General features: G+C 46.6%; 2 protein-coding genes across 3 annotated transcripts in view; both read left to right on the top strand.

Annotated features, from left to right (window-relative positions):
• Positions 1-10,411, top strand: part of LOC120303459 (mucin-5AC-like) — a 35,804-nt gene extending 25,393 nt beyond the window's left edge. For both annotated transcript variants that reach the window (XM_039333012.1, XM_039333010.1), the window contains exon 2: positions 8,012-10,411. In XM_039333012.1, the coding sequence (XP_039188946.1) occupies positions 8,012-10,050 (2,039 nt within the window). In that variant the 3' untranslated portion in view covers positions 10,051-10,411. The remainder of the gene's footprint in view (positions 1-8,011) is intronic.
• Positions 10,412-11,025: 614 nt separating this feature from the next.
• LOC120303466 (mucin-5AC-like) lies at positions 11,026-13,083 on the top strand. The gene has a single exon (XM_039333030.1). It carries the CDS (start codon positions 11,170-11,172, stop codon positions 13,081-13,083), a length of 1,914 nt encoding a protein of 637 aa, XP_039188964.1. The 5' UTR covers positions 11,026-11,169.
• Positions 13,084-13,388: the final 305 nt, after the last annotated feature.

Genomic DNA, 13,388 nt, shown 5'->3' with positions numbered 1-13,388 from the left:
AAGATTGCTATCCCATCTCCCCTCTGTCTTCTCTTTAATAAGCTAAACGTTCCTAATTTCTTTCGCCATTCTTCATAAGATTTATAGGTCAGGTCATTTTATTTTTAAAAATGACAGTTCAGTGTATTGGTGTATAGATAAGGCATGCAAACACATTTCTGCATACCAAGCGAGACCTCCAAATTTGTAGAAACACAACCTTAGCTCTGTATTCTTCAATTTCACTTCCATATTAAATTGTTTATGGAGATTCCATATTGAAAAGCACTCAGTCTTCAAACTCATCATTTGAACAAATAAAATATGTCACGGATTTTCTTTCTTAACAAAAAAAAATGTTCTTGTTAAATCATCCCTTCCAAGCAGGAGACTCAACTCTCAGTTCTTCTCTACCATCCCTACAGCTCTGTTTTACTACATATTTACTAGAACTAAGGAGAAACTTCCTGACAGTTGGAACAATTAACCAGTGGAACAACCTGCCTCCAGAAGCAGTGAATGCTCCAACACTGGAAGTTTTTAAGAAGAGAATGGACAGCCATTTGTCCAAAATGGTATAGGGTTTCCTGCCTGAGCAGGGGGTTGGATTAGATGACCTCCAAGGTCCCTTCCAACTTTATATTATTATTATTATTATTATTATTATTATTATTGATCATCGCACAGTCAGCCAGATGTTCAGACTGGATTTGGTATTTTGTCTACCTATCGAGTCCTTACCCAGGACCTGGGATAGGCAGATGTGGATGTTTGATGGTATTACAGGTATCGTCGTAGGATGGAAGCAGTTCCTAGCAAGGCCGCCTTTTGCAATTGACTAATAGCGAATTTGTCAATGCCAATAGTGTTCAAGTGGTGCTCCAGTTGTTTTGGGATTGCACCCAAGGAGCCTATGACTATTGGTACTACCCTTGCTTGCTTTTGCCACAGTCTTTCTATTTCTATTTGTAGGTCTTTGTATTTTGTTTTCTTCTCCAGTTCTTTCTCGTCTATTCTGCTGTCTCCAGGCACTGCCACGTCCACTATCCAGACTTTTTTGTCTTCCTTATCGGTCTGGATAGTGGACGTGGCAGTGCCTGGAGACAGCAGAATAGACGAGAAATAATAATAATAATAACAATTATTATTATTATTATTATTATTATTATTATTATTATTATTATATTTTAGTTTCCAATAAATGTTTCTGTTTTCACTAAGTTTTTTTTTCTTTTCCTTTGTTGTAGTATTTAAGAGCAGCTTCTTGTCCTTAGGAAGAGGGTATTTGCAAGCCATTCTGAAAATGGTGCCCAGACAACCTTTCATTGCTGTTCGCATAGCCATCGGAAGCCAAGACTGACTCAAAAGAATGTGAAAAGTTTTAATTTATACCCCATCTTTTTTTCAGGAAGGATAATTTGGTCAGTTTACAACATAATCAAAATGTAAATAGCAAACAGTAAAGCAAAAATAGCAGCAATGTCAAACAGATTGGGAGAGTGAAGGCTAGGAAAATACATTCCATATCTTGGAGGAACAGATAAAAATCCTCTATGCCTCTACTTCACAGCACTTCAGGGCAACTTGTAAAAAGGTTTCTGCAGATCGTAATGTCTGAATGATTCCATAAGCAATCCCTAAAAAATCTGGCTCTAAATTTAAACAGGGCATTTAAAATTACTTAGGTAAATCAATGGGCAAAAATTATATAACATTCAGTGTGGGTCTGACATGATCTTAGCATTGTACACCAGTCGGCAGTTGAGCTGCTACATTTTTCAAATGTGGTGCTTCCTGTTCCTTAGTGACCTGATGTGTTTTGTCAACATTCGGACCTGTGATTTTGAGGCTTGGCCCAGATGACTTTCAGATTTGGCTTCTTTGTTTAAAACTGTGAGGTTGCATCCCAAGGCATCCGCTGCGTTTTTTTTTTTTTTTAAATCAAAATGGCATCTGCAACTATACAATTTAAGTCTACCAAAGGGGTGGGGCTTTAAGTACACAGTTGTGATTGTCCTCTTCGCTTTCTGAATCCTCCTATGAAATCCCTCTTGTACCCACTTCGTATTAAATATATTTCTCACTTCTACCAGCCTTAGAGGCAACATACTAAGTCTGAGGTTAAATTGGTTAAATTGGCCAGGTGATGTGTGTTTCACATACCTTTCCATATAACAAATTGGACGAAACAGTACAGAAATTAATCATCAGGTGTAATTAGAAACTGGTTCAAGTTTATGATCTGCCAAACTGTTCTGGTAGTTAAGCAACAAAAACATCTAACATGTTTGGAAACAATAGTTGACAAGGATGCAGAGAAGGATAAAGAGGCAGGGTTTTTTTTAATCAGAAAAAAACGTATTCTTCCTCCTATTACCTTTCAGATAATGGCAGTGAAGAGTTTTCTTTACTGACCAGGAATAGATTATTTGCCATTGTGACGGGGTGGGAGAGGAGGAAAAGGCCTCTGTGCTTCAGATTAGTTAGATGGGACTCAGTCACAGGTTTAAAGGTTTCCCCTGTCCAGCCATGGCCGACTCATCTCTGATTCTCAGCTGAGGGAGCCTTGTTGTCTGAGAGAGATGTTTCCATTACCATCAGGCCAGTGTGCAAGGACAGAACTCAGCAGCCTTCCCACCGAAGCGATACCTATTTATTTACTCTCATTTACATGATTTCAAACTGCTACCTGGGTTGGCAGGAGGTGGGGTGAGTAATGGGGGCTCACCCCATTGTGCAGCATGGCTTTCCAGCTGAGAAGCCCAGTGTCTTAACCTCTGAACCATTGCACCACCCACTCAATCACAACTCTTCACAATTTGAGCCAGGGTAACCAGCAAGTACATTCTTATTGCTGAGAATTCTGGGAGTTGAAGTCCACAGCTCTGGGAGTTAAAAGTCCACACATTGGGAAGACACCAAGGTTAGGGAGAACTGGTATTGTACATTTATTCTCTATTCTGCCTTTATCAAATGCAATACGTATTTCTGTTTACATTTTTATTGGGGAAATTTGGAGAAGTAGCAGAGAATTGAGGAACTGAGCTGACATAATCTCTGTGTCACAGGTTCCAACTAATGAAGCACTTCAAAGAACTTTCAGGCATGTTTCCTAAAGTCTTTATTAAAGAGCTACAATTCTGCCGGTCACCATCATGGACGTATTGATGCCAGAATCTGACTTCCTGTCGCTGGCATCAACCTTTTCTTGCTAAACCCCTCCCTTGTCTTGCAGTCACAAGTCACATTATCCAATTAGCGTGAAGGTCAAAAGTTTACTTCCTCTTTCTTTCCCGGGCTTTTTCTCCCCCCCACTCTAAGCTGTGTATTAACCCAGTAATTACCAGACAGTTTTGCATATTGTCAAAGCAAGAATATACAGTATTTGCAGCATTGACACTCTGCACCCTCTTACAATTTCTTTGCTGCGTTGGAAATCAGTAACTCTACCTTCATATATTCATTGTGATTTTTAGTTTATAATCAAATGAGAGTAAAGTAAACATAGTGTTTTATAATATTAGAATAGAAATTGATCAATAATGTGTTGCTCCTTTTGACAGAGTTTAGTGCATTATTTACCATTTCATATTTGATGTGGTTTTTATATTAAATATCATTACGTTTTTAGAATTTATATCAGTAGCACTAGCACTAGTACTTAGACTTAAATACTGCTTCATAGTGCTTTACAGCCCTCTCTAAGCGGTTTACAGAGACAGCCTATTACCCCCCAACAATCTGGGTCCTCATTTTAATGACCTTGGAAAGATGGAAGGCTGAGTCAACTTTGAGCCGGTCAGGATTGAACTCCTGGCTGTGAGCAAAGTTAGCCTGCAATACTGCATTCTAACCACTGCGCCACCACGGCTCTTTATCATTTATCATGTATTCAGGTTGTGTGAGTCAGTCTGAGCATCTGATTTTTAACAATTTCACCTATTCCATTCATATGCTGATTCTGTATACTTTCTGCATTATACCAACAGTATTATCATTTTAAAAAAGTTTAAGATCTTACAATTAATTTTAAATGCAACACTGCTAAATACAGATAGTTCTTGACTTATGACTATTCATTTAGTGACTGTTCAAAGTTATGATGGCACTGAAAAAAGTGACTTATAACAGGTTCTCACAACTCTCAGCATACATGCATTCACATGATCGCAATTTGAGCTCTTGGCCACCAGTATGTATTTACGATAGCTGCAGCATCCTGGCTCATATGATCACCATTTGTAAACTTCCCAGATGGCTTTTGACAAACCAAATCAGTGGGGAAAGCCGATTCACTTAATGACCATGTGATTCATTTAATGACTGTGGCAAGAATGACCACATAATTTAGCAATGGAATTTCTGGTCCAAATTATGGTTGAAAGTCAAGGATTATCTATACCTAATCTCATGTTCAGGCAAACCACATACAATTATTTTGCATTGCATTGCATGTCCAGGAGCAAAATCAGAATAAGATATTTAAGCAGTAACTGTGAATGCCTTTCAAAATATTTTGAATAAGGAAAGAAAAATATTGGTCTGAGCAATGATATATTATTAGACAATCTGTGACCCTGTGATATCCTTTCAGAGATATTTCCTTACCTAAACAGAGAAACAGAATGACCACGGCCAGCAAATAAAGCAGCGGGAGCTGGATTGACTTCCTGCTGGCTTCCCCATTGATGTTGCTTGTGAGAAGCTGGCAGGGAGCATTGGAAATCACTGCTCCTCCTCAGCTGACTTGTAGAACTGCCTGCTACTTTGTCAAGGGGAAGAAAAACAAATGGAGACATGGATTGCAAGGAAAAACCCATGCTCCCCATCCTCGAAAAGGCCACCTCCCTCCAGGGAGAAAGAGGGCTCACCTGTCAATTACCAATGCTCTCCAGCCAGCTGTACCTCTCAAGCCGGCATCAAAATCTCTCCATACCTTTAAAATATTTCAGATTTCGGCCTCCATTCCAAAGCAGCCAATTGCTGCTCACCTGTTGGTCTTCTCCAGCCAGCCTTACATTGCCAGCAGGCATCTAAGTCACCAGCTTGTCCTTCTCTCACTGTCTGCCATTATTAAGAGATTTTATATTTTACCTTTGGTTCCAAACAGCCAATCGGTGCTTGCCTGTCTGGCCTTGCTGCCAGATGATTGGGTGTAGGAGCCAGAAGGAGGGGGGAAAGAGGGAGGGGATGCAGCCTTCCCATCTTCCCTTATGCCATACATAAGATTACAAGAAACTAGTGAAGAAGCAAACCTAGAATTGTAGCTTATTTGGCACAGACAAGTATTTATTTATTTATGAGACCTATATACCGCTTTAAGTGCAAGCACTCTCTAAGCGGTGTACACCAGTAAGCAATGTATATATATATTTACATTGCCCCCAACAATCTGGGTCCTCATTTTACCTACCCCGGAAGGATGGAAGGCTGAATATATGAGCTGAAACAAGGCAGACATAAAGAGGATTTTAGCAGCACTAAGCTTCATTTCATTCCAATCTCAGCCAATTAATTTCATGTGTTCCAGGACCAATGCATAACCAAAATTGTCATGACTAATTCTACTTACAAACTGGCTTTTCCACACAACTCAAATTTAATACAAATGAAAATTAATATTTAATACAAATACAAAGTCACAGTTCAAATGCAACCTACGTGATATTTGGAGTGTTAAGTATCTAAGATGTGATCTTCAGACATGGATAAAATTTGACATATTCAAGCCAAACGCCTGCTGAATACAATATTTTATGAAGAAAAAGGAAATGTAACACTACTTCAAGCAGCTGAATAAGGAAAAGTCATTATTTCTGTATGGATCAGGACCTAACACTGACAAGTGGAAGTATGGATGCTGTGATTTCATCCTAAGAGTGGAAGATTCCCTAGATGTCTGGTACAAGCTGGGATCTATTGAGATGCTTCCAGGCTTATCAAATCCCTGAAGAATTTTGGATTTAAGAAATTGTGGTGTGGATTGTACAGCATTGGGCAGATGTTTGGATTAGAGGGCCAAATAAACAATTTTCTAATTCTAACAACAGGGATGAGCTGTCTTTTAAAGTCTAGGAATGGCATTTCAAAAAAGTTGGAAAGGGATAGAAAACTTACATCCTCTCCCTTAAGAATTTTTCTAAGCCTGGGAAGATGATAAGAGCATTAAGCTGTGAGAAATAATGCAGCAGAAATTAATATTTTTTTCTGACAAAATCAATGTTATTTAGGTGAGGCTTAGGGAAATGCAGAAGAAACTTGACGAGGTTGATGCACATTTCCTTAAGAGCCGTGGTGGCGCAGTGGCTAGAATGCAGCATTGCAGGCTAACTCACTGCTCACTCCCAGGAGTTTGATTCTAAGTGGCTCAAGGTTGAATCAGCCTTCCATAATAATAATAATAATGATGATGATGATGATGATGAAGTTGGAAGGGACCTTGGAAGTCATCGAGTCCAACCCCTTACACCATTTTGGACAAATGGCTGTCCAGTCTCTTCTTAAAAACTTCCAGTGTTGGAGCATTCACCGCTTCTGGAGGCAGGTTGTTCCGCTGGTTAATTGTTCTAACTGTCAGGAAGTTTCTCCTTAGTTCTAGGTTGCTTCTCTCCTTGATTAGTTTCCATCCATTGCTTCTTGTCCTGCCTTCAGGCGCCTTGGAAAACAGCTTGACTCCCTCTTCTTTGTGGCAGCCCCTGAGATATTGGAACACTGCTATCATGTCTCCCCCTCGTCCTTCTCTTTATTAAACTAGACCAGGGGTAGGGATCTGTGGCTCTTTTATGACTCTGGACTTCAACCCCCAGAATTCGTGAGCCAGCATGGCTCAGCTTGGAAACCTCTCCCTTTCCCCTTAGCATGGCTGGCTCAGGAATTCTGGGAGTTGAAATCCACAAGTCATAAAAGAGCCAAGGTTGCCTACTCCTGAATACTGCTATCATGTCCCCCTTCGTCCTTCTCTTCGTTAAACTAGACATACCCAATTCCAGCAACTGTTCCTTATATGTTTTAGCCTCCAGTCCCCTAATCATCTTTGTTGCTCTTCTCTGTACTCTTTGTAGAGTCTCAGCATCTTTTTTACATCATGGTGACCAAAACTGGATGCAGTATTCCAAGTGTGGCCTTACCAAGGCATTGTAAAGTGGTATTAATACTTCACGAGATCTTGATTCTATCCCTCTGTTAATGCAGCCCAGCACTGTGTTGGCTTTTTTGGCAGCTGAAGCACACTGCTGGCTCATATTTAAGTGATTGTCCACTAGGACTCCGAGATTGCTCTCACAGTTACTACTATTGAGCAAGGTACCCCCTATATTATACCTGTACATTTGGTTTTTCTTGGCTAAATGTAGAACCTTACTTTTTTCACCACTGAATTTCATTTTGTTAGATAACGCCCAGGAACCAAATTGTTGGGGGCAATATGCTGACTTTGTAAACTGCTTAGAGAGGGATTTAAAGCACTGTGCAGTGGTATATAAGTCAAAATGCTATTGCTATTAAGGCAAGATTATATACAAAAGATAAAACTATTTCGCAAGGGTTAAAAACAAGATGCTGGAACTTTTGTACAGCATTCAAATGTGAAGCAGCACACTGAATATTATGGATAAAGAATCAATGGCTCATTGAAACAGTTGCTAAAGATATTTGCCAGATGTGATTCCAGCATTTTCAGTCTAAAAATTCAAAATGCTGTAGTGGGAAAAATATTTTAAGAAGAGACCGGACAGCCATTTGTCCGAAATGGTATACGGTTTCTTATAGATGACTAGATGACCTCCAAGGTTCCTTCCAACTTTACTACTACTACTACTACTACTACTACTACTACTACTACTACTACTATTATTATCTTTACAAAACACGTTGAAAATTACCTGCCTAAATAATACATTTTGTGGCAGCCTGAGATATTAGATACTTATTCACCCGACATAATTGGCTAGTTAGCTGAAATAACTAAAAAATAGCAAAAAATAAGAATGATCAACCAATGCTAACTAAACTTTTTCTAACTAATATATCTTAGCAATATCGGGGAGAGGTGTAAATGGAACAGCACTGAAAACAATTTCACTGACATTCAACAAAGAGCAACACTCAAATCAAACAAGAACTATTACTCTAATGAACACACTAAACAAGCTACGCCATGCACTAGAAAAGAAAAACCAACAATGGATATTCAGAAAAAGGAAACTTCTCTCTACTACAGATAGCTTAACCTCTGCCCAGGGACAAACCAATCGATCACTCGCCCATTCTACTGTTATGAAGCCAGAAGGAACCTCCCCATCATCTGAGTCTCCCCTGGCCATGTCTCCTTCCATGCCGACCGTATCCTCTCCGGCTCGGACCTCGCCGCCATCGTCTCCCTCAGACACCACCATTGCATCCCATGGCACGAGTTCTTCTATTCATGCAGAATCCACCCCAGCTGAAGGAGGCACCACCTCTTCGCTCCATTCGACACGCTCAAGCACTGAAGTCCCAGAAACCATGTCCTCCACAGAGTCGGTGGCCTCTATTGTCACCACAACAGCTACTGTTGGCATGACTGAGCTAACCTCCGCCAAGGAACCAACTAGTCCCTCCCTCGCCCACTCTTCTACCATGCAGCCGAAAGGAACCTCACCGCAGGAGACCACAACTCAACACCCGCCTTCTGGCTCTTCCACAGGGGAACCAGAGGTCAGCTCTGCCCGAGGCACCTCCGTTTCCCCGTCAACTTCTTCCCCTTCCAGTCACCACTCTTCCATTGCCCTTACCAAGGAAACCACCGTCTCCTTCCGGTCCACCCGTCCTCCAGCCAAGGTCGAATCAACAGCAGTTGAGGGGACCAGCCCTTCCCTCTCTTCGGCAACATCTCCTACGGCTGTGCAGCTCAGAACCTCGACTCTGGAGGTGACCGGTTCCACCCCGATGAGGTCGCCTTCCACTGTGGAGACCAGCTTCACGTCTCTTGAAGGTCAAACCACGCCAACCTTCAGCAAGGTTTCTCCCACTAAGGCCGAGCTGACCTCAGCAGAAGTGACCAAAACAGCTTCCCCAGCATCCGAATCTCCCCTGGCCACGTCTCCTTCCATGCCGACCGTATCCTCTCCGGATCGGACCTCGCCGCCATCGTCTCCCTCAGAGACCACCATTGCATCCCACGGCACGAGTTCTTCTATTCATGCAGAATCCACCCCAGCTGAAGGAGGCACCACCTCTTCGCTCCATTCGACACGCTCGAGCACTGCAGTCCCAGAAACCATGTCCTCCGCAGAGTCGGTGGCCTCTATTGTCACCACGACAGCTACTGTTGGCATGACTGAGCTAACCTCCGCCAAGGAACAAACTAGTCCCTCCCTCGCCCACTCTTCTACCATGCAGCCGAAAGGAACCTCACCGCAGGAGACCACAACTCAACACCCGCCTTCTGGCTCTTCCACAGGGGAACCGGAGGTCAGCTCTGCCCGAGGCACCTCCGTTTCCCCGTCAACTTCTTCCCCTTCCAGTCACCACTCTTCCATTGCCCTTACCAAGGAAACCACCGTCTCCTTCCGGTCCACCCGTCCTCCAGCCAAGGTCGAATCAACAGCAGTTGAGGGGACCAGCCCTTCCCTCTCTTCGGCAACATCTCCTACGGCTGTGCAGCTCAGAACCTCGACTCTGGAGGTGACCGGTTCCACCCCGATGAGGTCGCCTTCCACTGTGGAGACCAGCTTCACGTCTCTTGAAGGTCAAACCACGCCAACCTTCAGCAAGGTTTCTCCCACTAAGGCCGAGCTGACCTCAGCAGAAGTGACCAAAACAGCTTCCCCAGCATCCGAATCTCCCCTGGCCACGTCTCCTTCCATGCCGACCGTATCCTCTCCGGATCGGACCTCGCCGCCATCGTCTCCCTCAGAGACCACCATTGCATCCCACGGCACGAGTTCTTCTATTCATGCAGAATCCACCCCAGCTAAGGAGGCACCACCTCTTCGCTCCATTCGACACGCTCGAGCACTGCAGTCCCAGAAACCATGTCCTCCGCAGAGTCGGTGGCCTCTATTGTCACCACGACAGCTACTGTTGGCATGACTGAGCTAACCTCCGCCAAGGAACAAACTAGTCCCTCCCTCGCCCACTCTTCTACCATGCAGCCGAAAGGAACCTCACCGCAGGAGACCACAACTCAACACCCGCCTTCTGGCTCTTCCACAGGGAACCGGAGGTCAGCTCTGCCCGAGGCACCTCCGTTTCCCCGTCAACTTCTTCCCCTTCCAGTCACCACTCTTCCATTGCCCTTACCAAGGAAACCACCGTCTCCTTCCGGTCCACCCGTCCTCCAGCCAAGGTCGAATCAACAGCAGTTGAGGGGACCAGCCCTTCCCTCTCTTCGGCAACATCTCCTACGGCTGTGCAGCTCAGAACCTCGACTCTGGAGGTGACCGGTTCCACCCCGATGAGGTCGCCTTCCACTGTGGAGACCAGCTTCACGTCTCTTGAAGGTCAAACCACGCCAACCTTCAGCAAGGTTTCTCCCACTAAGGCCGAGCTGACCTCAGCAGAAGTGACCAAAACAGCTTCCCCAGCATCCGAATCTCCCCTGGCCACGTCTCCTTCCATGCCGACCGTATCCTCTCCGGATCGGACCTCGCCGCCATCGTCTCCCTCAGAGACCACCATTGCATCCCATGGCACGAGTTCTTCTATTCATGCAGAATCCACCCCAGCTGAAGGAGGCACCACCTCTTCGCTCCATTCGACACGCTCGAGCACTGCAGTCCCAGAAACCATGTCCTCCGCAGAGTCGGTGGCCTCTATTGTCACCACGACAGCTACTGTTGGCATGACTGAGCTAACCTCCGCCAAGGAACAAACTAGTCCCTCCCTCGCCCACTCTTCTACCATGCAGCCGAAAGGAACCTCACCGCAGGAGACCACAACTCAACACCCGCCTTCTGGCTCTTCCACAGGGGAACCGGAGGTCAGCTCTGCCCGAGGCACCTCCGTTTCCCCGTCAACTCTTCCCCTTCCAGTCACCACTCTTCCATTGCCCTTACCAAGGAAACCACCGTCTCCTTCCGGTCCACCCGTCCTCCAGCCAAGGTCGAATCAACAGCAGTTGAGGGGACCAGCCCTTCCCTCTCTTCGGCAACATCTCCTACGGCTGTGCAGCTCAGAACCTCGACTCTGGAGGTGACCGGTTCCACCCCGATGAGGTCGCCTTCCACTGTGGAGACCAGCTTCACGTCTCTTGAAGGTCAAACCACGCCAACCTTCAGCAAGGTTTCTCCCACTAAGGCCGAGCTGACCTCAGCAGAAGTGACCAAAACAGCTTCCCCAGCATCCGAATCTCCCCTGGCCACGTCTCCTTCCATGCAGACTGTATCCTCTCCGGATCGGACCTTGCCGCCATCGTCTCCCTCAGACACCACCATTGCATCCCACGGCACGCGTTCTTCTATTCATGCAGAATCCACCCCAGCTGAAGGAGGCACCACCTCTTCGCTCCATTCGACACGCTCGAGCACTGCAGTCCCAGAAACCATGTCCTCCGCAGAGTCGGTGGCCTCTATTGTCACCACGACAGCTACTGTTGGCATGACTGAGCTAACCTCCGCCAAGGAACAAACTAGTCCCTCCCTCGCCCACTCTTCTACCATGCAGCCGAAAGGAACCTCACCGCAGGAGACCACAACTCAACACCCACCTTCTGGCTCTTCCACAGGGAAACCGGAGGTCAGCTCTGCCCGAGGCACCTCCGTTTCCCCGTCAACTTCTTCCCCTTCCAGTCACCACTCTTCCATTGCCCTTACCAAGGAAACCACCGTCTCCTTCCGGTCCACCCGTCCTCCAGCCAAGGTCGAATCAACAGCAGTTGAGGGGACCAGCCCTTCCCTCTCTTCGGCAACATCTCCTACGGCTGTGCAGCTCAGAACCTCGACTCTGGAGGTGACCGGTTCCACCCCGATGAGGTCGCCTTCCACTGTGGAGACCAGCCTCACGTCTCTTGCAGGTCAAACCACGCCAACCTTCAGCAAGGTTTCTCCCACTAAGGCCGAGCTCACCTCAGCAGAAGTGACCAAAACTGCTTCCCCAGCATCCGAGTCTCCCCTGGCCACGTCTCCTTCCATGCCGACCGTATCCTCTCCGGCTCGGACCTCGCCGCCATCGTCTCCCTCAGAGACCACCATTGCATCCCACGGCACGAGTTCTTCTATTCATGCAGAATCCACCCCAGCTGAAGGAGGCACCACCTCTTCACTCCATTCGACACGCTCGAGCACTGCAGTCCCAGAAACCATGTCCTCCGCAGAGTCGGTGGCCTCTATTGTCACCACGACAGCTACTGTTGGCATGACTGAGCTAACCTCCGCCAAGGAACAAACTAGTCCCTCCCTCGCCCACTCTTCTACCATGCAGCCGAAAGGAACCTCACCACAGGAGACAACAACTCAACACCCGCCTTCTGGCTCTTCCACGGGGAAACCGGAGGTCAGCTCTGCCCGAGGCACCTCCATTTCCCCGTCAACGTCTTCCCCTTCCAGTCACCACTCTTCCATTGCCCTTACCAAGGAAACCACCGTCTCCTTCCGGTCCACCCATCCTCCAGCCAAGGTCGAATCAACAGCAGTTGAGGGGACCAGCCCTTCCCTCTCTTCGGCAACATCTCCTACGGCTGTGCAGCTGAGAACCTTGACTTTGGAGGTGACCGGTTCCACGCCGATGAGGTCGCCTTCCACTGTGGAGACCCGCTTCACGTCTCTTGAAGGTCAAACCACGCCAACCTTCAGCAAGGTTTCTCCCACTAAGGCCGAGCTGACCTCAGCAGAAGTGACCAAAACAGCTTCCCCAGCATCCGAGTCTCCCCTGGCCACGTCTCCTTCCATGCCGACCGTATCCTCTCCCGCTCGGACCTCGCCGCCATTGTCTCCCTCAGAGACCACCATTGCATCCCATGGCACGAGTTCTTCTATTCATGCAGAATCCACCCCAGCTGAAGGCGGGCACCACCTCTTCGCTCCATTCGACACGCTCAAGCACTGCAGTCCCAGAAACCATGTCCTCCGCAGAGTCGGTGGCCTCTATTCTCCGTCACACCACGACAGCTACTGTTGGCATGACTGAGCTAACCTCCGCCAAGGAACAAACTAGTCCCTCCCTCGCCCACTCTTCTACCATGCAGCCGAAAGGAACCTCACCGCAGGAGACCACAACTCAACACCCGCCTTCTGGCTCTTCCACAGGGGAACCGGAGGTCAGCTCTGCCCGAGGCACCTCCGTTTCCCCGTCAACTTCTTCCCCTTCCAGTCACCACTCTTCCATTGCCCTTACCAAGGAAACCACCGTCTCCTTCCGGTCCACCCATCCTCCAGCCAAGGTCGAATCAACAGCAGTTGAGGGGACCAGCCCTTCCCTCTCTTCGGCAACAT

Source organism: Crotalus tigris, unplaced genomic scaffold (genome assembly GCF_016545835.1).
Source record: "Crotalus tigris isolate CLP2741 ecotype Arizona unplaced genomic scaffold, ASM1654583v1 scf7180000024471.848039, whole genome shotgun sequence".
NCBI classification, from domain to species: domain Eukaryota; kingdom Metazoa; phylum Chordata; class Lepidosauria; order Squamata; family Viperidae; genus Crotalus; species Crotalus tigris.
This window is presented reverse-complemented; position numbering and strand designations above follow the sequence as displayed.

Coding starts and splice junctions, on each gene's coding strand:
- LOC120303466 (XM_039333030.1), top strand. CDS start 11,170: ATGAGGTCGCCTTCCACTGTGGAGACCAGCTTCACGTCTCTTGAAGGT.